This window comes from Plecotus auritus, assembly GCF_963455305.1.
Source record: "Plecotus auritus genome assembly, chromosome: 7".
Taxonomy (NCBI): Eukaryota; Metazoa; Chordata; class Mammalia; order Chiroptera; family Vespertilionidae; genus Plecotus; species Plecotus auritus.
The window spans coordinates 84,910,807-84,938,026 of NC_137774.1; the positions used below are offsets into that span (position 1 = coordinate 84,910,807).

At 48.0% G+C, this 27,220-nt stretch overlaps 2 protein-coding genes across 5 annotated transcripts in view; both read right to left on the reverse strand.

Moving 5' to 3' along the window:
• Positions 1 to 3,498: 3,498 nt before the first annotated feature.
• On the reverse strand, positions 3,499 to 26,117 carry CLEC19A (C-type lectin domain containing 19A; the record flags this gene model as incomplete). Its single annotated transcript, XM_080677453.1, is given in 9 exon segments — positions 3,499 to 3,539; positions 3,542 to 3,577; positions 5,129 to 5,213; positions 5,293 to 5,345; positions 5,348 to 5,364; positions 9,079 to 9,245; positions 24,236 to 24,358; positions 25,207 to 25,217; positions 26,105 to 26,117. Coding segments are annotated over 9 exon segments (546 nt in total).
• Positions 25,154 to 27,220, reverse strand: part of SYT17 (synaptotagmin 17) — a 73,065-nt gene continuing 70,998 nt past the window's right edge. For all 4 annotated transcript variants that reach the window (XM_080677302.1, XM_080677300.1, XM_080677301.1 and 1 more), the window contains one exon: positions 25,154 to 26,496. In XM_080677302.1, the coding sequence (XP_080533428.1) occupies positions 26,300 to 26,496 (197 nt within the window). In that variant the 3' untranslated portion in view covers positions 25,154 to 26,299. The remainder of the gene's footprint in view (positions 26,497 to 27,220) is intronic.

Consider the following 27,220-nt stretch of genomic DNA (forward strand, 5'->3'; position numbering starts at 1 on the left):
GGGGAGTTTGCTGGGTGCCTGGTTGGTTCTGTAAGGGGCAGGTGCTAATTAAATAGTCACTGGGCTATGGGAGGTGGGCATTTCCCAGCCAAGGGGGGACTGAAAAACTGGCACCCCCCCTCCAACTCAAGAGGGCCCCCAAACACTATAATCCTGTTACAATGCTCATCCTCAATGGTAATCAAAGTAATATTAAGGAAAACCAGTACCAACAAAGAATGTTATTATTTGCATAGGTAAGGGTGGGAATTGGAACTACCCTCTTAAAAGCATTTTGGTAATAAATATATTAAACATATCAGTATTTGTTTCAATCACTAGCTGGTCCTAGGTTCTTGGCCAAGTCAAACCCAGCCCTGGAGGTTGTGAGAGAGCATGGACTAAAACTTCTGGTATTTTTAATGTAGCTCTATATTTTTAACTACACACAGATATATGAATATATGGTCATTGTCAAACGTTAAAAATTACAGAGCACACTTAAGTTCACCCTTGGGACTGTTACCCCCATCCCTGAGGCCCTTAGTTTTACACTTTTGTGTGAATCCTTCCAGACTTTTTATTCCATATTGACAGTTATATGTGTCTACAGAAATAAGAAGTGTAATTCTGTGGGGGAGATTTTAGATATGTAAGTGATATAATATTTTATCCATATTTCTGCAACTTGCTTTTACCCCTCCACAATATGCCCCCTACATGTTTTCAATCTGTATGTAAAGGCTGCATAGAGTTCCCTGAACAAATGGGCCATAGTTTATCTAACTGTCAGTTACTTTAGGGCAGTGGTCAGCAAACTCATTAGTCAACAGAGCCAAATACCAACAGTACAACGATTGAAATTTCTTTTGAGAGCCAAAAACCGACTTCTGCACATGGGCCACGAAGTTTCAATTGCACTGTACGTGCGCGCCCGCATGTGGTATTTTGTGGAAGAGCCACACTCAAGGGGCCAAAGAGCCGCATGTGGCTCACGAGCCGTGCTTTGCCAACCACTGTTTTAGGGCAATGGCCCCCCACCTCACCATGCCATAGACGACAGGAGATGTCCACATTCATAACACATGGCTGGCAGAGCTCCTGCGGTGGGGCTGTTGAAAGAATGAGCTTCCATGGCTAAAGTCCCTGATGCTCAGTGGATGTTAGGAAGAAGAGCTGTGTGGCTAACCCTGGGTTGGAAAAGAAAGCCCTGGAATCTTCTGTGAACATGCTAACATGTTAACTCATTTGTGAGGATCGGGAGAGGGAAGATAGGGCTTCCTCAGAGAGCACCCCAGCTGGTCGGACCCTCTTTAAAAAGATGGATATTGGGCTGTTGGCTCTGAAATTTGCTTCTAAATAACATAGATCTGACTTCCCTGTTTCTTTAAAAAATTATTATCCTTCAAATTGGTCAAATCACTTAACTATGCCCCATCTGATTATTTTCACAGTTGACGCATCTCCAGAGTCTCTTTTTACAGTCCCACAGAGAACACCCCGCTTATACACTGAGCACAGGAGAAACACGCTCCCTCCAAGGGCCCCTCATAGGGGTGAGGTGCAGCCCTGTCCTTCTCTGAGACGACTGCCCTGAGGGTGTGGTCAGCCTTCTGTGTTTTGACCTCTTCCCAGTTTGAGATTTAGAGTTGATTCCCCATTGCCTTCTTGTCTGCCTATCTATCTATCTACCCATCCATCCATCCATCCATCATCTAGATCTCTACAAATATCTATCATCTCTATTCATTCAAATATTCATCTATCCATGCATCTATTCATCCATGCATCTATCCATCCATCCATTAGTTGTCACTAATCTCTCTCTCATTATTCCCTCCCACAGCATCTCAGCAGTAACATCCTAGAAAAGATGGGGGATTCTGTGAGCTGTCAGAGACAGGCACAATGGCACCAAGACACGATGACAGGAGACAAAAATACCCGAGGTAGATGCAGCCCACATGGCCCTGCGTCATCAAGAGAAGGCGAATCCTCTTGGTACCTTCCGTTCAAGAAAGCAGGGAAGTGTATAAGATGGTTTAGAAAGATTTCCAGCCAAAGTGGAGAAAATAGAGATAGTTGTGATGCTCGAGGAATAAATGTTAGTTTTCTGGAGAAGTCACCTCTGCAGACTTTTTCTTTCCCAAAGCTGCCTGATAACTCACAGTGAGAGCTGGAAGGAGCTGTTTCCATTTTTACAAAGGAGGAAATAGAAACTCAGAAAGGACAAGCCACTTCCATGAGGACACACAGTAGGTGGCAGGGGTGGGATCTGAGCCCATGTCTTTTTTATTTCAGATGTGTTAATACGGAGATGCACCACCCAGATGCTTCTTCAAGGAAGGAGGAAGCTGGACCTGCAGCCGTCATCTCCTTCAGGGTCAGCCTCAGCCCCAGAGAGCTGCTGTAACTGAAGTCACATCCTTTTCCGGGAAGCCCACATCACTGACTGAGTGAAGTTCGGGTCTAAAGCCCTGGCCATTCCAGCCCTATGTGGTCTGCTCTGATGGCCGATATTTGCCGCACATCTCCCTAGCAGGTTGGCGGATAATTTGTCAGGCCATGACTCAGTTCCACTTCTTCCTCTGCCTTCTCTTCACACGTGTTGATCCCTAATAAACATCTACTCCAAACTCTGTCTCAGCAACTGCTTCCAGAGACCCTGATCTGGAACCACTGATCCTGGGAGCAGTCTGAGGAAGCAGGCAGCCAGATGGGGCTCAGGAGCTGGATCGCCTCCCTCCAGGCTGGTGATGAGTGATGGCGTGTGGAGCACAGACAGCCCCGGCACAAGACGGTGTCCAGTTGTCCAAACTTTCATGGAGGGAACCGGGAGGGTGTCCTGGAGGAGGGAATACACTAGCAGGAGTGATGAATCAGATAGCTGATGACTAGATAAACTAGATTCTAGAAGCATAACTAGATTGGATGGCTAGTGCTATAAGGCTTCATGCTACAGAAACATAAGAAACAGCTCAGGACTACGAACAGAGACACTTGCTCCAGGAATGAAAACCAAGAGCCTGTGTGAGTGTGTGTGCGTGTGTGTGTGTGTGTGTGTGTGTGTGTGTGCGTGTGTGTGTGTGTGTGTGTGTGTGTGCTTTAATTGATTTCAGAAAGGAAGGGATAGGGAGAGAGAGATAGAGACATCAGCGATGAGAGAGAATCATTGATGGGCTGCATTTTGCATGCCCCCTACTGGAGATTGAACCCACAACCCAGGCATGTGCCCTGACCAGGAATCCAACTGTAACCTCCTGGTTCATGGGTCAACGCTTAACCACTGAGTAATACCAGCCAGGCCCACCACCCTTTGTATTTATTAAGCCAGTTTTAATTGGGTTTCCTGTTACTTATGACCAAGCAACCATTCTGTGTCAAGATTTGCTTGTTTCAAATCTCTGTCAAGGAGATTTATCTCTTCTGTGCTTTAGAGTTATTGAGTGTCAACTCTACACTAGGCACAGCTACAAGATGATGCTAGAGTTGGGCTCGCTCCAACAGGGCAGGACTGGCTCAATGAATGGTCAGAGACACTGTCTTGCAGACAAAAGGAACTTCCGGCTGCAGGTGTTATCATTCCATGATCTCATGTCTGCATTTATTCAAGTGTTTAGAAAAGTCTCCCCAAAGCACTGATGATTATGGAGGCCACATCATAAATGGGAATAGCTTGCTGTGAGAGAGAGAGAGAGAGAGAGAGAGAGAGAGAGAGAGAGAGAGAGAGAGAGAGAGAGGCTATAGCTTGAGATTCCAGCTCCACCCACTTCCTGGCTCTGCAATCTAGACAAGTGACTTAACCTCTCTAAGCCTCAGTTTCCATGCCTGTAAAATGGACTTGGTATCTTGCTCAGAGAGTTGTTGTGAGGATTGAATGATTAAAGCATGCAAAGGACTTAGCTAGTGCTTGGCACATGGTGCCTAGCCCTCAAAAGAAAAAAAAAATCAGCCCTTTTGCTGTATTTTTTTTCACTATTATTCTTAGATCTTGTAATACAAGTTCCTCAAACTCTAAAAAAAGTGTATTCTTAATCCAATTTTAAAGTTACTATTATAAATGAAAATTTTTTTATTACAACTTTTATATGGGTTCTTGCCACAGGAATTCTTTGATTAAAAAAACCTATCTCTACTGAAAAAAACCTATCTCTACTACTGTTAGTTACTTCTGCTACTTTGCAAGCAACTTGTACCCTCCTTGATGAGCTCTTATACGATGCCAGGCTAAGCCCTTTACATACATCAGCTTTTTTACTTTTTTACAATAAGGCACCACCATTATTATCACCCTGATTTTATAGCTGCGGAAACTGGAGCCCAGAGAGGTAAAAAAAAAATTCTCAAAGTCACCTGGCAGCCACTAAGTGGCAGATTAGGAGCTGGAACTGGAACCCTGTCCCCTACAGTGCTCTGAGGCAGGGCCAGAGCATGCATGCAAAATAGAGATGGTTTGCAGCTTGCCCAGGGAAAGTCTGGGGACCAAATCTCTGGGTGGAGTCTGCTGTGATCTTGCCAGGTCTGAGATCCAGCCCCAGCCATCTTCTGCAACCTATTCTCCACCATTTTCCCCCCCACCCCTGCCCCACTGTGTATCCCAAACACACTGGTCTTTAGTGTCCTTGAAAGTGCCATGATCTCTCTCACCTCAGGACCTTTGCCCATGCTGTTCCCTCTACCTGGAATGCTAGTCCTCTGGCTGACACCTGTTTGCCCATTAGACTTTAGCTTAAATGTCTCTTATGCAGGGAGGCTGTGGCAGCCACGGACGGCACTGCTTAGAGCTGGAGAACCAGCTGCAGGGAGCATGGCTGACTGACAGCCTCAGCTCCCGGCCCCTTTGGACCCACAGCCCCTTTGGATCCACCATGGCATTCACAGCCAGACCTCGCTTCCTCCAGGCTGTGCCATAACTTGTCAGTTATTCAGTATGTCAGAGGTACTAGAGCTGGCCCAATTTTGTCATGGGCATCCTTTGCCTGGGGACTCCTCAGGGGCCTAGCCAAGACCTTCTCACCACTGTGTTGTGGTCTGAGACTCTTCCTACCCAGGCCTTCCCCCCTCTCCTTTCACAGACATTCCCTATGTCTGTTTTTTGGAGCACCCAAGCCAAACAGAGGCCTTCCCTGACCATGCTATATGTTCCTACCATATCCTCTGCCACAATATTTGTCGAATTCTAACTGGGGCACCTTGGTGTCTGATTTCTCTGTCTGCTGGGCACCTAGCACGACCTGGTACACAAGTTCCACATGAAAGGCTGGTTAAATGAAAATGGAATCTTGGCCGGAGCTTTGGCCATCGCTTCCTCACCTGTCTATGGTCGTGAAGGCCCGTCCACGTGTCAGCTGGGATCCCAGGAACATGAAGACATTCTCCTCCCAGCTGTGAAGGTAAGAAACAGCAGCGTGTCACTTGTTGCCTCTGCTCACAGGGTGGCGTTGAAATCTGAAAGCAATCCTTGTTAACCTTCCTGGACCAGAGTGAATAGAGGACAGGATACAATCCTGCTTTTTTCTCCTTTTTCTTTTTTAATTAGGTCATCCGGATGTGGCTGTCATCCCACGGGCACCTCTGGATTTGATCCATGCCAGCTCAGAGCAGGCCTCTGTAATGCTATTCATCCTAAAAATGTATAGCCACCTCAAAAACAAACTAGCGAACAAGGTGGGTTATATTGGCGATACCATGAAGAGACAAAAAGGGAGTGGTAGGGCCCCAAATGGTTTTGCTCAGAGGTTAGAGCATTGGTCCTTGGACCAAAGGGTTCCAGTTCTATTCCCCATCATGGGCACATACCTGGGTTGTAGGTTTGATCTCTGGCCCCAGTTGGGGCACATGTGGGAGGCAGCCAGTTGGTGTGTGTCTCTCACATCGGTGTGTGTTTTTTCTCTCTCTCTCCCCCTCTTCCCTCCCTTATACTCTCTCTCTAAAAATCAATTGAAAAGTATCTTCGGGTGAGGATTTAAAAAAAGGAGTGGTAGGATTTCTGGGGACAAAGTGTTCTTTGGTCTAACAGGTCTTTGACCTTGGTCCTCCCCACGTGGCTGAGCACTGGCATCCCAAGTGCCCTCTGATGCACAATCCAGGGGTGCCTACATCAACTGCTGAGCATGCATCTGGGCAGCCGTCTGTGGAGGGGCCGCCTGGTCAGTTTAGCGCTATCGCTGTCTTTGTTCAACAGCTCCTGCTTGAGAAACAATTTCAATATTTTATTGCAATTTTCCCCATATCTGGCCAAAATAACTAGAAAATAGAAAGGCCCAAGGTGTAACTGCAAGTAATAAGGAGAGCAGATAAACTTAATTCAATTCAGCTGTTGCTTGAAACAAAGGTGGAAATTGTTAGGTAAGAACCATGAACTTGAACTTCAATCAGACACTCCACGGACATACGCTGATGTGTGGTTAATTATGAAGGAAAGGACAAAATTAAAAAGCATGAAGAAAATTCCAGAAATATAGAACTGAATTGTGTCTCAAAGACAAGATGCAATTGGAAATTTTATAATAGTGTCCAGCTTTATGAGAACAAAACCCTCACTGATAACAAATCATTGTTGGAATTCCACTCTTGTTCATGTTTTCAGGAAAGCATTCTATGCCAAAGTGGAAAACTGCCTGTAAAAGAGAGGAAAGGGAGAGGATGTTAGTATAAGAGAGGAAGGGAGGGGAGTTGAGAAGAGAGGAAGAAGGTAAGTTGAGGCAGAACAGGAGTTGGGCCAGAGATTGCTGGAAGACCCCTGGATTTGTAGAAAATCCTTCTGATGCCGATGAACCGAGGTTTAGGTTCCAGGCAGCACAAGGCGGCCTGACTGCCCTTCCCGAGGGCCGGCTAGAGGAAAGGCTTCCGCTGGAATCAGGGGTACATTTACTCTTTAGTGCATGTACCTAACTTTCTCCTATAGGCTGAGCATTTTTGAGAACTTATTTTATCCACCTTTATACGTGCCAGTCTTGCGCTGTGCTCTGTATCACAGGGCACTTGACTTTTCAAGGCTGCCTTTCCCTGTCAGGTCAGCTGCCCTCCACGTAAGGGAGGCACGGATGGAGCAGGGGAGGGACAGAGAAGTCAGGGTATTTCTTTCCCTCCCTGCCTAGGGAGTCGCGGCTGGTGCTGCCTCTCCTCAGTGGCTCCAGCTTCTCTCTGCCTAGGGACTGGCCTCCTTAGTGGTGGAATTGGCTTTCCTGCTGTTGCGAATCTCTAGATCACCTCACTACCGTCTCTTTAAGTTCTCAGATCCCATCACTTATGGATATATTAAATTCTCTCTGTTTTAAATGTTTGTAGTGGTTCCCGTTCTCCTGGTTAGATCCTTTATGCTCACTATATTCTTCAGCACCACCGAGAATACAGTGGGTGCTCAATATATCTGTTGGATGAATAGATGGGAAGATTCCAGACTCCCTTGGAAACTAAGAGAGAATGAGGACCCCTCCTTGTTTTTTAGCAAAACTCAGTGACTCTAAAGCATGAAGAACCAACTGTCTTTCTAACTTCAAGTCTCTGAGATTCTTGAAAAGCAGAGGCAAGTTGTGAATTCGTAGCTGGGTGGCATGGAACATAGCACACCTGGCTTCAGGGAGCTCACAAGCCAGCAAGGACGTCAGATGTGAAAACAGGTCATTAAATGCGGTGGAGAAAGTGCTCTAGGAGAGTGGCTCATGAGTGTTATTAGGCTGCCACAGAGATAGGGACACTTTGGTGAAGAGATGTTGTCAGAACTATGGCTTTAAAAAATATTTTTATTGATTTCAGAGAGGAAGAGAGAGGGAAAAAGATAGAAATATCAATGATGAGAGAAAATCATTGATCAACTGCCTCCTGTACAACCCCCACTAGGGATTGAGCCTGCAACCCGGGCATGTTCCCTGACCGGGAATTGAACCATGGCCTCTGGTTCATAGGTCAATGTTCAACCACTGAGCCATGCTGGCCCAGGCAAAGTTATATCTTTTTTTTTTTTTTAAAATATTTTTATTTATTTCAGAGAGGAAGGAAGAGGGAGAGGGAGATAGAAACATCAACGATGAGAGAGAATCATTGACTGGCTGCCTCCTGCACACCCCCAACTGGGAATCGAGCCTGCAACCCGGGCATGTGCCTTTGACCAGAATTGAACCCAGGACCTTTCAGTCTGCAGTCCAACGCTCTATCCACTGAGCCAAACCAGCTAGGGCGGCAGAGCTATGTCTTAAAGGTTGAGGAAGTATCTACCTGGAGTAGAAGATATGGATGGGAATTCCCAGCAGAGGGAACAGAATGTGAAAGGTATGGAGGTATAAAAGGGTTGGACCAGATTGCAGAACTCTGAGATGGTCAGTGTGGCTGGGGCTTAGGAGACAGAGGATGCTGAAGGATGCCTTGGTGGGTAAACTATGGAATTTGACTGCTTAGGTTCAAAGCCTAGCTTCACCACTTTATAGCTTGCTCAAAGGGACTTTGATCAAGTTACTTACCTTTTTGGAGACTCAGATTCCATATCTGTAAAATGGAGACACCTACCTAATTTAGTTTGAGGGAGGCTTAATAAGATGATGTATATCAACACTTAGCAAATAAACATCAGCTATTACTCCTTATATTCTTTATGTGTATACCGTGTGAGCTATAGTACAGGGCTAACCCCCTATGATTGAAGAGCAGGGCACAGCACAAGATCGACACTTACAAAGATGGATCTTCCAGCACACTCTTTGTTCCTCTTACTAAATGCTTTGCCTTCTATAGCCAATGACCATTTTGATGAGAAATTGAGTTGGATAAAAGTTCAGTTTCGCCTAGCTGCCATGGCTCAGTGGTTGTTGACCTATGAACCAGGAGGTCACAGTTCAATATCCGGGTTCAATTCCCAGTCAGGGCACATGCCCAGGTTGTAGACTCCATCCCCAGTAGCGGGCATTTAGGAGACAGCCAATCAATGATTCTCTCTCATCACTTATGTTTCTCTCCCTTCCTCTCTGAAATCAATAAAAAAATATTTTTTAAAAAGTCAGTTTCAATTACTAAAGAGAAGCGCCAGTGGCAAATGCCATTCTCCACTCCCCTTCCCAAAGGGGGTGCTTGGTTGGGCTGTGGAGGACCAAGGAGTCTACTCGCCTGTGGATGGAGGCCAGTTTGGTGGACTTCCTGCTGGCGGAGAACTCAGAACAGCACAAGTCAGCCTCGGCCCAGGTCTTATTGAGAGGGAGAAATCGATAGCTGTGGCCTTTGAACTCCATCCAGAACAGTGGGCACAGGGAAGCCTGGGGCAGCCGCTGGCATGGCTGGGGGCAGAGAGGAAACGGCTGGGAGGAAGGCGGGCACTGCCAACAGTGTTTCTACAGCTTCTGACATATTTTCAAGAATGAAAGTAAAACATGTCCATTATGATTAATGCAATTCTACCCTGGAGGTCCAAAACACACATGTATACCAGCATTTACAAATCAATCAAAGTAATATACGCTCATTATAGAACACCAAGAAAATGTCACTACTTTGGTCCATTTTTCTTCATGCCATGCTTGAATGAAGTGATTTTTTAAAAATACAATTGTGGCCCTAGCCGGTTTGGCTCAGTGGATAGAGTGTCAGCCTGCAGACTGAAGGGTCCCAGGTTAATTCCAGTCAAGGGCACATGCCTGAGTTGCGGGCTCGATCCCCAGTGTGTGTGTTTGTGTGTGTGTGTGTGTGTGTGTGTGTGTGTGTGTGTGTGCAGGAGGCAGCTGATCAATGATTCTCTCTCATCATTGATGTTTCTATCTCTCTCCCGCTTCCTTCCTCTCTGAATCAATAAAAATATATTTTAAAAATACAATTGTGGCTCTGGCCAGTTTGTTCAATGGTTAGAGAGTTGGCCTATGGACTGAAGGGTCTTGGGTTCAATTCTGGTCAAGGGCAGGTACCTCAGTTGCAGGCTCCATCCCCGGCCGGAGTCAGGGCTTCTGCAGGAGTCAACCATTGATGTGTCTCTCTCACATCAATGTTTCTCTCTCTCTTTCTCTCTCTCCTCCTTCTCCCCTCCTCCCTAAAAATCAATGGGAAAATACCCTCAGGTTTTTATTTTTAAAAAATACAATTGTGATTATATTGTATTATACACACCAGTTAATATTCTGATTTCTAAAAATTAGAGTATGAGCATCCCCCCACACATGGTAAGTTTTAGTAAACATTGTTTTAAATAGCTCTTGAATACTCTGCTGAGTGGCCCCTCTAGAGTTTATGCAATCATTCCCCTATTTGAGGGTAATTAGATTGTTTCCCCTTTTAAACAACAATTACCCATTATGCGGAGATGAACAGCCATGGGCATAAAGCCTTTTCAGCATTTCTCATGATTTTCTGAGGAGAGATTTTGAAGGTTTGATACAATTTGCTAAATTGCCTCCTGAAAGCAATTTGCACTCCCACGTTAATGTCTGAGTGCCCATCTCACAGTGTTACCACTTTAATGGCAATCTTTGCCAATTTTACAAGCAAAACATGGTATCTTGTTTCCCTTTGCAAGTCTGGGCTCTCTTGCAAGGGCGGACATTTCTTCCACGTGTTTATTGACAAACTACAGCCAACACTATTTATATCCTTAGCCCATCGAACTGCTGGGGTTTGTTCTTAATTCTGAAGAGGCTTAAAGGGAAAACCCACATTTGAGACAATAGAGTTCTCCCGAACTCCAGCCCCGCTGGCGGCCCCTTGGGGAACGCGTGTTGTTGTTTTTTAAGCCATAAGTCCAGATGGCTGGCGGGAGGAAGGCATGCGGAGAACCATTCTTGAACTAGGTTCAGTGGCTAATCTGTGAGGTCAGTCAGTGGCCAGAGGTGACATTTGATGCCCGAGTCCCAGCCACTAGCTCTCCACCTGAGGAGCTGTGTGATGCGCACTCCTTCCCTGCTCAGCTGTCAAATCGGCTGATCTTTGGGGTTCCTTTTGCAGTGCTCAGGGGTGTAGAGTCTTTGCCTTTTAAGCCACTATAATAGCGGAATCAAAAAGGTAGTAGACAACAGTTATTGAGCATTATGATGTGCCAAGTTCATCTTGGGGAAACTGTGGCTTAGAGGTTGACTTGCCCAAGGTTATCCTGCTAGCAAGTGGCAGAGTAGGGACTTGAACCGGGGCCTCCTGACACCAAAGTCTTTGATCTTAAAGCCCACGCCCGTGATGCTTCCTCATGGGGAAATCAGCAGGGCTGAGAATGGTTAATCGGCTTTTAGCACCCCCTTCACTGGGTTTAGCACTGGGGACATTGCTAGAACATTGTATTTAAATTTAATGGTACAGACCTCACCCAAGGTTGCTAGCTGGGCCAAATAAATTTGCAGAGCACTTGGCATATATGGATCACTCTGTAATAGTATGATTATTAATGACTAGCTTAGGGTTTCATAATCGGGCTGGTGCGCTTCAGGAGTCTAGGGAATCCCCGGAAATTAAATGCAAAATTGACAGTGTGTGCGCGCCTCCGTGCCTTTTTCTGAAGAAGGGGACGGTTGCATTAATCAATAGAGCTACGCTAAGCTGGCAGGTTCTGAGCCGTGCTTCCTGTCAGAGACACTGGGCTTTTCCATCTGACCAGGGTCAGCCCTGGTGTGTCCCACCCCGCTGGTTGGTCCCGGCCAACTGTCTTTCAATGTGTGCTATTTTCTAAACTGATGCACAATTTGCCCCCTTGATTCTCCTCTACATGGCAAAGGAGAGAGCTGTGTGTGAGAGTTCAGCGGGCTCAGTGTGCTCGGGTCCCGGGCGCTCAGGGCTTGGTCTCCTCCTTTCTCAACTGAGGGCATGGGTCCAGGAGGCCATTGCTGCAATGCCTTTGCACAGTGCTGGCCAAGAGGCTGAAGGACCCCCTGGGACGCTGTGTGTTATGAGCTCTTTGTGGGAACTTGCAGGCACTGCCTTGTACACAGGGAGGCTCGGCTACTTTGGAGCAGTTTCCCCTTCACATGGATGGAAGCAGCAAACCCATTCCATCTCCTTTCCACCCATCACTGTAACCACATTGGTTTGTCCAGGAGTTGTCTGGACTAATGGGCAAAGAGGATGGTATTTCTGGTGCTAACCTACCTCCTGCTTGTCCTATTCCTATTAGAGGTGGAAGTAGGGTGGCCAAATCATCCCAGTTTGCCTGGGGCAGTCCCAGTTTTAAAAGTGTAAGTTCCACATCCTAGGCCTCCCTCGTTGTTCACCTGGAGCAGGGGTCCTCAAACTATCGCCCGCGGACCACATGCGGCCCGCCGAGGACATTTATCCGGCCCGCCGGGTGCCGCTGCCTGTCCTGCTTAGCAGCCGACTCGTCCCGGGCCCGCAGTGCGCATAGAAATTTGTTCATAGTTTTTTTTTTAAACTATAGTCCGGCCCTCCAACGGTCTGAGGGACAGTGAACTGGCCCCCTGTTTGAAAAGTTTGAGGACCCCTGACCTGGAGCAATGGTTTAGGGGCAGGGACATTGAACAATGTCTAGAGACATTTTTGGTTGTTAAAAACTGGGGGAGTGTGCACCTGGTGTAACTCATATGGTTGCGTGTTATCCCATGCACCAAGAGGTCACCGGTTCAATTCTCGGTCAAGGCACATACCCCAGTTTCGGCTCAATCCCCAGTAGGGGGCAGGTAGGAGGCAGCAGATTGATATTTCTCTCTCATTGATGTTTCTCTCTCTCCCTGTAAAATCAATAAAAACATATATTTTTAAAAATGGGGTGCTATAGGTATCCAATCGGTAGAAGCCAGGGATGCTGCTGAACATCCTACAATGAACAGGACAGCCCTCCCCCTCCACCACAAAGAACTTTCCAACCCCAAATGTCAATAGAAACCCAGCCCTGGATGGAAGGCAGAACTCCAAAAATATAAAATAACCCCACAGCGCAGCAACACAAAACATCACAGCAGATATCTACATTTCTCAGCTTATCTGTATTTTAACAAAAATTAAGCCACAGGCCACACAACTGATTAAAAGTAGAGTTTGGGTTATTTCTCTAATTTCAGAGTTAAAACATATTATTATTATACACCGTGGCTTAAAAGCACTGGGGACATTGCTAGAACACTGTATTTAAATTTAATGGTACAGACCTCACCCAAGGATGCTGGAGAAGGGAGGGCTTGCTTCTCCTCCCTGAGTTTGGGATGAAACAGACATTTGTCATCTCCCATTTGACAGTGGGAGGAGTTGTTTTTGTGTTGGGTTTTCCTCCTGGAGTCCCTTTCCCATAAGGTGGACCGTCAAGGGCTCTGCTCTATGAGGCCCCAGTCTCCTTCCCGGTTCCTTTCACACGTCCCTGAGGATTCTTGTTCAGGGCTGGTCCCTCTGCCCCACTCAGGTCAACGACTACTGTAACATCCCTCTCCCAGTGCCTGGCACATACTAGGTACAAAATAACTAATTCTCAATGACTAAACACGTGCCAGGGAATCACACACTGTTTCTTTTGGGAGACTGCCCCCTTGGGGGCACAGTGGAGAGAGGGTGTGTGCCCCATCCATGTGTCCTGACTCTGGGATGGCTTTTCTCACTGAGCACTGAAGGCAGGCTGACGCTTGATTTTCCAGATTATTTAGCACAACAGCTGGGAAGGGCAGCATCAGCATCATCAGGGAGCTTGTTAGAGATGCAGAACCTTGTCCTAGCCAGTTTGGCTCAGTGGCTAGAGCATCAGCCTGCGGATCGAAGAGTCCTGGGTACAATTTCCGGTCAGGGGCATGTACCTTAGTTGCAGGCTCCTCCCAGGCCCGGTCCCTGGTCAGGGCGTGTGCAGGAGGCAACCAATCAATGTTTTTCTCTCACATCGATGTTTCTCTATCTTTCCCTCTCTCTTCCGCTCTCCTTAAATTCAATGGAAAAGTATTCTCGATTGAGGATTAAAAGAAAAAAAAGAACGGCAGCATCTCAGCACCCCTGCCCCAGCCTCACCAAGTCAGAATCTGCATTTTAACAAGACTCCCAACGGTGGTGTGCAAGGAAGGTCTGGGAGCACTGGTCTACCAGGCCGAAGGTCAGAGCCTGCAGAATCACTCACTCACTCACTCACTGGCTGAGTCAGGCTTGGCCAGGAGGACTGGATGATTAGTTAAATGCTCTGGGGCAGCTGGGAGGGGAGGGGAGGATCCCAGCTCCAAGGAAGCTCCGAGACTGCTCCAGGGCTCGAAGCCTGACAACTGTTTTAAGAGCAAGTCCTCCTGTGGTAAACTCTCTCCCTGAGGTGTGGCCCCACAGAGCTATTAACACCCCCTCACCACTCCTCACTCCTGATCCTTTTGATTTTCTCCCCCAAGAAAATGATGGTGATGGATTCCTGGGGTGAAACATACCAGAAAATGAGGCTGTGACAGGTCAGTGCTCAATTACTCCCCTTTCCAGGTGAGCAGGCAAAGGCCTTAAACTGGGAGGACCTGGGAGGTAACAGGAGCCTGGTGCTTGCACCGGGGTGGTAATGAATTCCACTCTGCCTGGTATCCACCCCCTCCCCCTCCCCCTCCCATACTCACTTTTCCTCTGGGATTTTAGAAACTTGGAATAGAAGGATCCCAGGAACATCTTTCATCAACCTAAACCCCGAAGTAGCCTTTGTTAATGTCTTTCTCGTGAAGGGATTTCTACAGTTTTATAGCTTGACAGGTAGTAATGGCAACAGAATAACCAGGCCAACTGAGTTTTCATCAGAGCTAGGCACTGTGTCCACTGCTTTGCACGTACCAGGTTATGAGTCTTCACACATCCTATGATGTAGGTCACCCCCAGTCCACAGACTGAGAAACCAGAATCACAGAGAGGCTGAGTAACTTGCCTAAGAGCACACAGCTCCTAAGGGGCAGAGCTAAGTGATGAAGCCAGGCTGTCTGGCTCCAGACCTAATTTAGAGATTTCAGCTACGTTCATGCCCTCTTCCTTTTGTCTCAGTCGTGACTGGCTGGACCTTCATTCACTCCCTTATTCATTCAACACGTCCCATGTGAGCACGTACTTGGTCTCAGGCAGCCGGTTGCATGCTGGAGGTACTGTGTGGCAAACTACACAGCGGTGGTTCTGCCCGCATGCCTATGGACACCGATATTAAGAAAAATAAGCACCCACATCAAGATGTCACTAACATGTAATTTGTGGATGTGTGTCGTGCAGGCAGAAACTTGAGGGAGCAGCCCCCAAATGATTTTGGCAGCTGATTATTTGTTTGCCTCTTTTCTCTTCCTAGTTGAAAAGAAAATCAGTTGGTGGCTGCCTTGCCCCTGTCTTCAAGGAGGTGATTGTAACAGGCACCAGAGTCCCCTTCCCAGACGGAGGAAATATAGGACGTTGTCACAGGGGCACCTAAAAGGGACACATCACCTCCATGTGGAGATCAGAGAGGCTCCCTGAGAGTTGAATAAAAATCAGAGAAAGAGTGTCCCAGGGAGCAGAACAGTGTGTGCAAAGGTATGAGAGAAAGAAGCATTTGGGGTAAAGCAGCGGGGAGGGGCGGTTAATAGAAGAGGCCCAGGAGGTGACAGAGGGAGGGTGGGAAAAGGATGCACAAAGGAGCTTGTTGCTCTGGAAACCAAGCTGCCAAACTGCAAGGTCTTTTGCTTCAATTAGCAGCACCAAAGGCCCCCAAGGTCCTCCGGCAGGGATGGGAGTCAGAGCCTTTGGGACCACTGAGCTTATTAAGGATAGAACACACCAGTGGAGCTCAAGGCTCATTTTCTTTCCCACTTTCTCTCTTTAAAAGAATAAATTGTCACCTTCCCACTCAATCTGGCTGCTCGCTCCGCTGGCTCCAATCCAGCCACCCACAAACTCACTACCCTGCTGCCTCCTGCCCAGATCAGCGTTGGGAGCCAGCCAGGGGAGCAGGAGGGGGAGGCTCTGGGGGCCACCTTTGTGTGGGTCCCCCCACCCACCCACACTGCTGGACCCCAGGTGTCCCAGAGGGTCGGGAGGAAGTGTCTCTCAGTGTCCAGGAAGGTGGCCCATAGGAGGCTCAATCACTCATCACCTTCGCTTCCTGTTGCCTCCCGGGTCCACGCGTCCCACTGCCAGCCCATCCTCCTTCCCAGTGAGTCCTGGCTCTGGTGAACAGAACTGGGGTTCCCACACCTCACATGCCTGAGCTCTGCTTTCCCTTCTCCGGGCTGCTTTAGTGGCCACACGATACAGAGGAGAACAGCGCCCATGAGGTGGGGGGACGGGAGCTGGAGGGCTGTCAGGAGGCTCAGCCTGGCCCCCAACATTCCTCAGGTCAGGCGGCCTGCAGCCCAGGCAGCTGGGTCTCACTGATAGCACCTCAGTGTCCATGGGGTGTCCTCCTCTCGACCTGCTCCGACCCTGGAACGCGTGCTCACCTGGGCTGATACTGATGTTGGCCTTAGAAAGGCCTGTGCAGAGAGGAGGGTCAGGGCGGCCGAGGCCCACAGCTCCCACCTCTGTGTCCTGGGCCCCAAGTGGAGGAAGGAGGCCCTCCCGGGGAGCTTGGGTCCGGATTGCTCTCCTGGGCACAGGTAGGGACGGCCAGTGCTGGAAGGAACAGGGCAGACCCCAGTCTCCTCCTCCTCTCTCTGCAGGAGACAGCTCACAGTGACAGCGTGAACGCTGCCCTGGGCAAGCCCCTTAGGGGAGCTAAGAGAAGCAGCAGCCCTGCTTCTGAGCCCCTGTGGCCCTGGGTGTGCACTTCCTTCTGAGACTCAGTTTCCTCCTCTGTAAGATGGGGTAATAACAGAGCTCATGTCCCAGCTGTTTCAGGAGATACAGCATTTCGGCCCCTCAGAGGAAATATGGACTAGAGGGTAAAAATGCAAGTTACCATTGAGTGCAGAGGTCTCTCTGCCAAAGCCAGCTCACCCAGGGCAGTGAGTTGTTTGGTCCATGCTGTGTTTTAAAAATTTTTTTAAATTGTTGTCAGGGTATTATATCAGGAGATTTTTAAGTCCAGATTTCTGCCTTCTGTTGAAAATCTGAAGATCTGGTCAGAGGTCATTTACTCTGAGCCATGGGAACAATTGGTCAGAGCTGGGAAAGGGCACCTCCTTCAGGTGGGGCCTATGGACTTCCGCTCAGCTGGTCCCCACCCTGTCCACCTGGTCCCCAAAGCATGGGAGACCTGGTGGAGCAGGAGGCTCAGAGGAACGGGAGGTGTGCCCGAGCCTTCAGAGTTCTCTTGGAGGTTAAAGAAGACTTGGATAGAAGGTTCTTGACATAGAGAAAGTGCTCAACAAAGAGAAGCAAATGTTATTGTTAATAAACAGTTCTAATGTGTGGTTTGCTCAGACATTTATTTATTTATTTATTTATTTATTTATTTATTTATTTATTTATTTTTGGCTTGATTCAAAGTTTTATTTCTCATTTATGCTGCAAGTGCAGTGCGCGCCAGCAGTGAAGTTCAGCATAGTCACTCAGGGCCTGGGCTGCGGAGACCCCATCCTGACGTGCTGCTGTGAGGCAGGGAAAAGAGCGACCAGCTCACGTTTCTGCACAGAAGTGACACATCCCTTCTGTTCACATTTATTTGGCTAAAGCAAGTCATATGACCACATCTAACTTCAAAGAACTCCCATAGCTAACTTTAGGGTCAGAATGTCAATGGTTACCATGGTACTGATAGACTTTAATTTTTAATTCTCCAGTGTCTATGAGATGGTGTCTTGTTATTTTAATTTATATGCCCCTGATTGCTATTGAGGTTGAGCATATATTCACACATTTATTGTCCATTTATGTATCCTCTTTTGGAAATTGCCTGTTTATATCATTTATATCCTTTGCCCATTTTTCTTTTCTTTTTTTTTAAATAAATCTTTATTGTTCAGATTATTACAGGTGTTCCTCTTTTTTTTCTCCCCCATAGCTCCCTTCCACATGATTCCCCACCCCACCCCATGCCCTTACCTCCCACCACTGTCTTCATCCATAGGTGTAAGATTTTTGTCCAATCTCTTCCCGCACCCCTCACACCCCCTCCACCCTGAGAATTGTCAGTCCACTCCCTTTCTCTGTCCCTGATTCTATTATATTCATCAGTCCATTCTGCTCATCAGGTTTTCTATTCACTTGATTTTTAGATTCACTTGTTGGTAGATATGTATTTGTTGTCATTTTGTTGTTCATAATTTTTATCTTTACCTTTTTCTTCTTCTTCCTCTTCTTAAAAAATACTCTTCAGCATTTCATGTAATCCTGGTTTGGTGGTGATGAACTCCTTTAGCTTTTTCTTGTCTGTGAAGCTCTTTATCTGACCTTCAATTCTGAATGATAGCTTTGCTGGGTAGAGTAATTTTGGTTGTAGGTTCTTGCTGTTCATCACTTTGAATATTTCTTGCCACTCCCTTATGGCCTGCATAGTTTCTGTTGAGAAATCAGCTGACAGTCGTATGGGTGCTCCCTTGTAGGTAACTAACTGTTTTTCTCTTACTGCTTTCAAGATTCTCTCTTTGTCTTTTGCCCTTGGCATTTTAATTATGATGTGTCTTGGTGTGGTCCTCTTTGGATTCCTTTTGTTTGGGGTTCTCTGCACTTCTTGGACTTGTAAGTCTATTTCTTTCACCAGGTAGGGAAAGTTTTCTGTCATTATTTCTTCTAATAGGTTTTCAATATTTTTCTCTCTCTTCTTCTGGCACCCCAATAATTCGGATGTTGGTATGCTTAAAGTTGTCCCAGAGGTTCCTTACGCTATCTTCATATTTTTGGATTCTTTTTTCTTTTTGTTTTTCTCGTTGGGTGTTTTTTATTTCCTCATATTTCAGATCTTTGGTTTGATTCTTGGGGTCCTTTGATTTACAGTTGAATTTCTATATATTCTTTATTTCAGACAGTGTATGCTTAATTTCTGACTGGTCCTTTTCCATTTTTTTGGCATTCCAATTAAGGTCCTTGAAGGTCTCACTAAGCTCCTTGGAGGTCTCATCAAGTTTCTCAGCAGTTTTTAGAAGATTCTTGAGTAACCTTATAAATGTGGTTTTGAACTCTATGTCCAGTAGTTTGCTTTCCTCCATTTCTCTCATTCATAACATGTTTCTTTGTCTCCGCATTTTGCTGCTTCCCTGCGTTGATGGAGTGGTTTTCTGTGGTAGGTGACCAGTGTTTCAGCCTATCACCTGAGGTGGACACTCTTGGTGCACCCCTTTGTGGGCTGAGTGCAAAGTCTTGGTGTAGATAAGCCTTGATTGCTGTTGGTACACTGGGAGGAATTGACCTCTAGGCCAATTGGCTGTGAGGACCCGGTGTGTCTATAATGGAAGAACTGCTGTGCTGGAGACACACTTATGGGGCAGGACTTGCTTCAGTGGAGCTTTGGTGCTCACTGAGTCTGCCTCTTGAATGTGTCACTTATGGATGTGAGTAGTTGAAATCTGGTGTCGTCTCACACTGACCACTAGATACACTGGCTTCTGGATCTCCAATGGGGTGCAGGTCAGCTACTGTCTGAGGCCACCCAGCAGGAGCTGTATTGAGAACTACAGTTTTCTCCTCTTTGCTTGGGGTTTGGAGGTTTTGGAGCTGTCTGGCCAGAGCTGCAGTTTGTTAGGTTAAGCTGCGATAGGGCAGACCATTTATATGCAAAAGCTGCTGCTTGGAGCTTGGGTGGGTTTGTAGATTGTGCGGGGCGGGGTCTCAGGGAGTCATTAGGCTAGGGCGTGGCAAAGAGCGATGGCTGCCTGTCAGCCGTCTCTGTGTTTCTGCGTTTCCAAGTCCCCACGTCCCGGGCCCCAGCGCAATAAACAATGATTGCTGCGCGTACCTCTGCAAGAAAGCCACCTTCACTTTCTGACCTGATGGCAGACAGTCCAGCTTCTCCCTGTAGAAGTTTGGGTCCCCAGCGTCTCCCCAGAAACTGGAGTTCAGAGTAATTGGGAGCTTGTCTCCCTTCGGGTTGAAAAAGCAGTGCACCGTCACCTGCCACCAGTCCGATTCACGCGCCTCCGTACCTCAGCTTTTCAGCGCTTGTGCACGTCTCAATGCTCTTTTCTCTTTCCTTCTAGCTGTAGAACTTCCACTCAGCCGGCTTTCCCGAGGTTCTGGGTGATAGACGTTTTGTCTTTTAGTTGTAGTTTTGAAGTTGTTGTGCGAGGCAGCAGTTTAGGTGTTTACCTATGCCGCCATCTTGGTCCTGACATGTTTTTAAATCCACTGCTATTTCATGGGGATTTCATTGCATTTACAGAGAATTATTATTGCTAAAAACCAGCCTTCCCTCACTTCGGGTTCCCTCAGGCAAGTCACTTTGCCTCTCTGAGCCTCACTTTCCTCCTTTATACAAGAGAAGTTAGTAACAGTACTGACCTCACAAAGATTAAGTGAAATAATCTGCTTATAAAACTTTGAATAGATGCTGGCAAGTAGTAGGTGTTCAATAAATGATAGCAAACTTTGCTGTGATTATCACTGACCTCGTGCAAGCCTTTTTCTGGCATTCCACGCTCTACACAGCCTGCACCACCCCCTTTCTTTCCCGAAATCTCAGCCGGGTGCCCAGACACTCTGTGCAACTGGCATTCACTCCTTTTCTCCCTGGAACACTCACTGCTGTGCCTGCGAGAAACAACCTATGCCGAGGCCTGACTCAGGCTCACAGCGCAGCCCAGGCCCTGTTTCAATGGGCAGCATGCCTCACGTCACCAGTTGCCTCAATACTCTGTGCTGGTGTGCACTGAGCATGCACACTTATTATCTATAAACTAGAGGCCCAGTGCATGAAATTCGTGCACTGGGGGGAGGGGGCGGTCCCTGAGCCCATCCTGTGCCCTCTCACAGTCCAGGAGCCCTCAGGGGATGTCTGACTGATGGCTTAGGAGCAGGCCTAAGCTGGCAGTTGGACATCCTTAGCACTGCTGCGGAGGCGCGAGAGGCTCCCACCACCGCCACTGTGCTTGCCAACTATGAGCCCGGCTTCTGGCTGAGCAGCACTCCCCCTGTGGGAGAGCACTAACCACCAGGGGGAAGCTCCTGTGTTGAGTGTCTGCCCCCTGGTGGTCAGTGCATGTCATAGCGACTGGTCGTTTCACTGTTCGGTCGATTTGCATATTAGCCTTTTATTATATAGGATGATAAATGATAAAGCACATTATTCTATAAGTGATGTGCATGTGCTGCCTACTGTACTAACACATTGTGTCTGTTATAACACACCTTTCCCCCAATTGACATTTTAAAAAGCTGGCACAAAATATAAATCTAGAAGAAGGTTTGGATATTTTCTCCCCAGTCCCCCTCACCTAATGCACTCTACTTTGGGGGCCCCTGCTGTCATGGAAATCACTCTCTGAGTGAGAACCTAGCAGGTGGGGAGAAGCGGGGGAGTCAGACATAGGCCACTGAGAAGTGAAGGATCCTTTGATTTGGCAAATAAACCTCCTAATGATCTGTTGGTAATGTGTGGATGTGTGATGGCTGAGGGTTTTGGTAGATGGGTTCATGCCTGTCTCTGGATGGAAACACAAAGTGTTTGTTACAGGCTCAATCCCGAGTATCTGTGTACCAGCAGCATCATCTGAGAGCATGTGAAAAATGCAGGTCCCCCCACCCCCTGGCCCCAAACCAGACCTGCCCAATAAAACCTGCTTTGTCACTAGCTCCCAGGGTGTACATTAACATTTATGAAGCATTGCTCTAGACAGGGGTAGGCAAGCTTTTAAAAAATTATATATTAAAAATATTTTTACTGATTTCAGAGAGGAAAGGGGAGGGAAAGAGAGAGAGAAACATCAATGAGAGAGAATCATTGATCAGCTGCCTGCTGCATTTCCCATGCTGGGGATTGAACCTGCAACCCAGGCATGTGCCCTGACCAGGAATTGAACCTTGACCTCCTGGTTCATAGGTCGATGCTCAACCACGGAGCCTCACCAGCTGGGCTATTATTATATTTTTAAATAAAATTGTATATATTTAAGGTGTATGACAGGATTTGATATACATACACATAGTGAAATGATATGACAGTCAAAACAATTAACGTATCATCTCTTCCTGTGCTTACCTTTCTTTTGTGATGAGAGCACCTGAAGTCTATTCTTAGCAAATTTCCAGTCTTCAGTGCAGTGTGATTAACTGTAGTCACCGGCTGTGCATTCGCTCTGTAGAATGCACTCATCCTACACAACTGTAACTAAACTTCTGTAAAAAGCCAGATAGTAAATATTTTAGGCTTTGTGGGCCATATGGTCTCGGTCACAACTATTCAATGTGGCCAGAGATTATAGGAATGGGCCTGGTTGGGGTCCAATAAAACTTTATTTACAAAAACAAGCAGTGGGCAGGATTTGACCCGTGGGACTTTGCCAACCCCTGCTTTAGACCTCAAATTTACTGGCCGTGAAGTAGGCAATTCTTCAGTATATATTTTCTGGCTTCCTAAAGTTGTCTTTATCATGTGATGGCATTACCAGTCCTCCCCCCTCTACCAGTACACACACACACACACACACACTCATACATGCACTGTGCTCATGGTGGCCTGCGGGTTCAGTGAAGATCTATCTATCTACCCATCTATCTATCTTCTCCTTTAATGTCCTCGGTTTTTAAAAATGTTGTTTATTTACCAATAAGAAGTCTCCTGGCCACTCACCACCATTAGAAAAGGGACAACAAAGGCTAGTTCATTCATGGCTTTCAATTCCAGCAGATCCGTGTTCAAATTCCAGACCTGTTTCTGTGTGACCACACGCTGATCATTTAATCCCATTAAACCTCAGTTCCCTCATCTGCAAAATGGAACAAATCAATTCTTCCCTCACACAAGTACTTAGAACAATGCCTGTTACACGATAAGCACTCAGTGTATGTTAGCTACTACCAGGTCACTCTGCGACCCGGGGAAACACTGCACAGGAAGGTAGAGAATCCAGTAACAAAACAACTTCCCGAAGGATAACCCTGCTGGCCTTCAGGACAATGCCTTCCAGACTTTTTCCAGGCAGACCATTTTAGTTTTTACACAGCAGTGATCATTCCTGAGTTACTTTAAACGGCCCTGGGAAAACAGACAGGGCTTTAAAACTCCTACCCCACCTCCTCCTTTGAACTGGGATCCTGCACCCCAAAGATGGTACTGCAGATGGCCTGTGTATGTCCTTTCCCATCTCCCGCCGGAGGATGCTAATTAAAATGAGTGGGTGGCCCACAACAGGGCACCTTGGGCCCCGGTTTCTATAGAAACCAAGTCACTCCTTCACCTTTCAACACATTTCCCTGTCTCCTGACAAACTCTATCCTCAGAGACGTGGACGGCTCTGACATCTATTCCCCTTCCCATTAGTCCACTGCAAGCATTGCCTGATGCGTGCTTGAGCAGGAGCAGCCATGGAGGACGGTGTGTTGAGACTTTGCAGGCACCATCCCGGCTAATCCTCACGTAAAGCATATGGGGTAAGAATTGTCACCCTATTTTCAGCTGGGACGATTAGCCACACCAGCTCTGGATGAGTGACTGAGGGCTCCCCTAACAAAGAGCCTCAGGCTAGGCTGCTTAAATAGCAGGACTTCATTCTCACAGTTCTGGGGGTCAGAAGTCCGAAATCAGGATGTTGGCAGAGGGCCGTGGGGAAGGAGCTGTTGCAGGCCTCTCTGCTGGGCTTGTGGCTGGCCACCTTCCTCCGTGCCTCTTCACATCCTCTTCCTGTGTGTCTGTCAGTGTCTGTGTCCTAACGTCCCCCTTTTATAAGGACCCCAGTCATATTGGATTAGGGCCCACCCTAATGACCTCACTTTAACTTGATAGACCCTGTCTCCAGCCCTGGCCTGTGTTGCTCAGTGGTTAAAGCATCAGCCCATGCACGGAAGGATCACGGGTTTGATCCCCGGTCCAGGGCACGTACCTGGATTGCAGGTCGATCCCCGAAATTGATGTGTCTCTCTCACATAGATGTTTCTCTCTCTCTTCCCCCTCCCCTTTCCATTCTCTCTAAAAACAATAGAAAAAATATTCTCGGTTGAGGATTAATAAAACAAAACAAAAAGATCCTGTCTTCAAATAAGGTCACAGATTTAAGTCCTGGGGGTGAGGACACCTACATACCTTTTGTGAAGGGGACACGATGCAGCCTGTAACAGGCAGTCTGGCTCTATCACTGACCAGCCACTCTATCTCATTAAACCCTGGTTTCCTCCTTTGTTAAAGGGGAATACTATCTCCCATGTGGGTTGTTGCGTGAGGACTAAATGAGATACCTGGCACTTATCTGGTGCTAGCCAGCCCTCTTGTTATTGAGGGCAGTAGGTGCTGGGCATGCCCACTGCAGAGCCCCCAGACCACCTGAGCTCCCCTGTGGCTGCGGGGACCCGACTGTGCACAGACGCTTACCTGACTCAGCACATGCACCTCGTTCTCTGTCGGGATCTCTCGGTGCTGCGGGGGCTTGCTCAGCCCACACAGGACAGTGGTAAAGTACCAAATACTTAAAGCCCCCAGTGGCAACTCTAAGCCCTGAGGGATAGGGTCAGCAGCTAAACACTCCAGTTTCCCATAATGATCATTCCTTAGTGTGTCCTACATGGGTCCCAGCGTGACTGAGCCCAGCTGACCGCACTGGTAGCTGATGCAGCCCTCACCTGCTGTCCAGGAGACAGAGGGATAAACAAAGCCTGATTACTTCATTTGAGCACCTGGATCCAGCTATGCCTGAAGGTGGGACTTCTTTTGTCACAAACTAGTTGGTGTTAAATCCTTGTCTTCGCCGAAACCGGTTTGGCTCAGTGGATAGAGCGTCGGCCTGCGGACTGAAGGAACCCGGGTTCGATTCCGGTCAAGGGCATGTACCTTGGTTGCGGGCACATCCTCAGTGGGAGGTGTGCAGGAGGCAGCTGATCGATGTTTCTCTCTCATCGATGTTTCTAGCTCTCTATCCCTCTCCCTTCCTCTCTGTGAAATATCAATAAAATATATTAAAAAAAAATTCTTGTCTTCTCTGTGTAAGGTTTCTCTTATCAGTCATCAGATTAATATACTTCAATGTTTCAAATGTTCCTCTTCTAAGACCACACTAATATTACCAACCATGTCTAGCACGGCTGGCTGTCTAGTTCTACCCCTTGAGTATCCCAGCTGGGGCCTAGGTACCATGGAGCGGAGATGAGCCAACCCTGATGTGTCTGGTCTCAATTCTTGACCCACAAAATCCACGAACATAATAAATGCAGGTGCTTTGAGTCATCAGGATGGTAACCAAACCACCCTCCCACCCTCTATGCGCCGTGTCCCTGAAGAAAAAGATAACTTGAATGCATGGCACAAATAAATAATCTTTAATTTCAACAAACAGCTCCCCAGCATACCAGACGATACGCTGTGGGAAAAGATACAGAAGCATCCAACAGAGATACCTATTCTAACTACACTAACTCATTAGCACAAGAGAAAGAACTTTGGTTCACACAAATACAGGAAGATCCTCAGATGTGACAGGAAGGAGCGCGTCCTGGATGAGGGTGTGGTGGCCGTCCTAACCCAGGTCACTGTCCTCTGCAGGTCAAAGCCACCAGGATTTGGTCGAAAAAAATGCTGCTTTTGCTCTACCATGTTCTATTTTCTTGACATACATACACGCTACTATTAGTGAAGTGGGGTCTTGACCGACGGGACACGGGGTGAAATTTCACTGATGGGAGAGGCAGAGTGGGAAGGCTCAGGACGGAGGTCCTGGCCACTACCTTGCTCACCAAGAGGACACACGGGCACACACATTCACTGGTGAGGGCACACGCACAGGAACATCCACGCACACCCACAGGGAGTGCCCGGGAATCAGCTGACACAGGAGCCGTTCAGTAAGCCAGGAGAGGTTCCTCACGCAGCAATCTGTCTGCTGCTGACTGGTTCTCCAAATGGTCTAATCTATCTATCACCCCCCGAAATAGAAGACAAAGGGCTTCCGCTCTGGGGAAAGGTACCAGCTTCGAAGCACCCCAGGGCACAGCAGCCTGCTCCAGGCAGCGGCGGGTGTGCGTTTTGGGCTTGGGGGTCGGGCCTCGCCACACTGGCCAATATTCGTTGAGTTTCTCTTGGAGCTGGCTCCCTTTGGGAGGCCCTTTCTCCGGCTTGAAGGTTGAAAGCGCATTTTTCGGGGGAGAGGAGTGTCAACAAGAGCAAGCACTGCCAGTACGTCTCACAGCAGCGCACACTCACTCACGGCACACAGATGGGGCTTCCGGAAAGTTCTCAGGCCTCACTCACCGAGGATGGCCATTTTGTGATCAATAGTCAGCTTCCCCTCAGGTCTGAGAGGATTTGGGGTGTGTGTGTGTGTGTGTGTGTGGTGAGTGTGTGTGTGGATGTAATAGGTAGATGACACATTTTTTTGTCTTAAATTTTCTTTTCCTTTTTTTTTTTTTTTTCTTTTTACATCTGACCGGCGCCTTCCCTGCAGCCTCAGGTCACCTCCAGCGAGGCAGGAGACACGCGGTCACACTCGGCCCGGGACCGCAGGCTGTGCCACTGCTCCACGGCCGTGCGGTGGGTGTTGAGCATCCGCCGCCAGTGGTTGGATTCCGAGGGGCCCGAAGAGTACTGGCCGATGACAATCCTCCCGATGAAGTCGTTGCTGCTCTTCATGTTGTGCCCGAACACTAGAGAGCCACAGGGACGAGGGTGGGAGGGACGAGGCAAGAGGAGGAGGGGGACAGAACAGGAGGCAGGAGCAAGACAGGCCATTAGTCTACACATTCCTCAACGGCAGACATGGGGTCCTGGCCTTCGGGACACTGTCTGTGCCTTTGAATGGTGAGAACTCCCGATTCCCTCAGCTCTTCTCCCACAGGCTCTGCTGCAGGGGCACTGGGCTTGACACGGGCTTCCTGCTTCTCCCCAGGCCAGGCACGTCCTGCGCACCCCCCGCCCCCCGCCGCCTCGCACTGGCTGCTGGACAGCTGCCCCTGCAATACACAGCATTGAACTGTCATGTTGCCACACTGCCTGCAGAGCTTGAGTACCGGACAGTCCTGGTGGGACAGTCACCGTCATCGAGTCCAGCTGAGCAGTGACACCAGGGTTTCTCAGCCACAACACTGATGACATTGGGGGCTGGATAATTCTTGGTTGTGGGCCTGACCTGTACATGGGGAGGTTTAGCGGCACCTCAGGCCTCTACCTGCTAGATGCCAGTAGCCCCCCTCTCCCCACCTGTCACAACCCAAAATGACTCCAGACACCGCCAAATATCCCCTGGGGGGCAGGTGGTCAGGCCATGCCAGATGAGAACCACTAGGCTTAGCTGTGGGCCAAGGGCCAGACATCCCATGGGAATCCTGGCCATCATTTGACCAGCTCTGGGACCCCGAGGCAAGCGAGGTG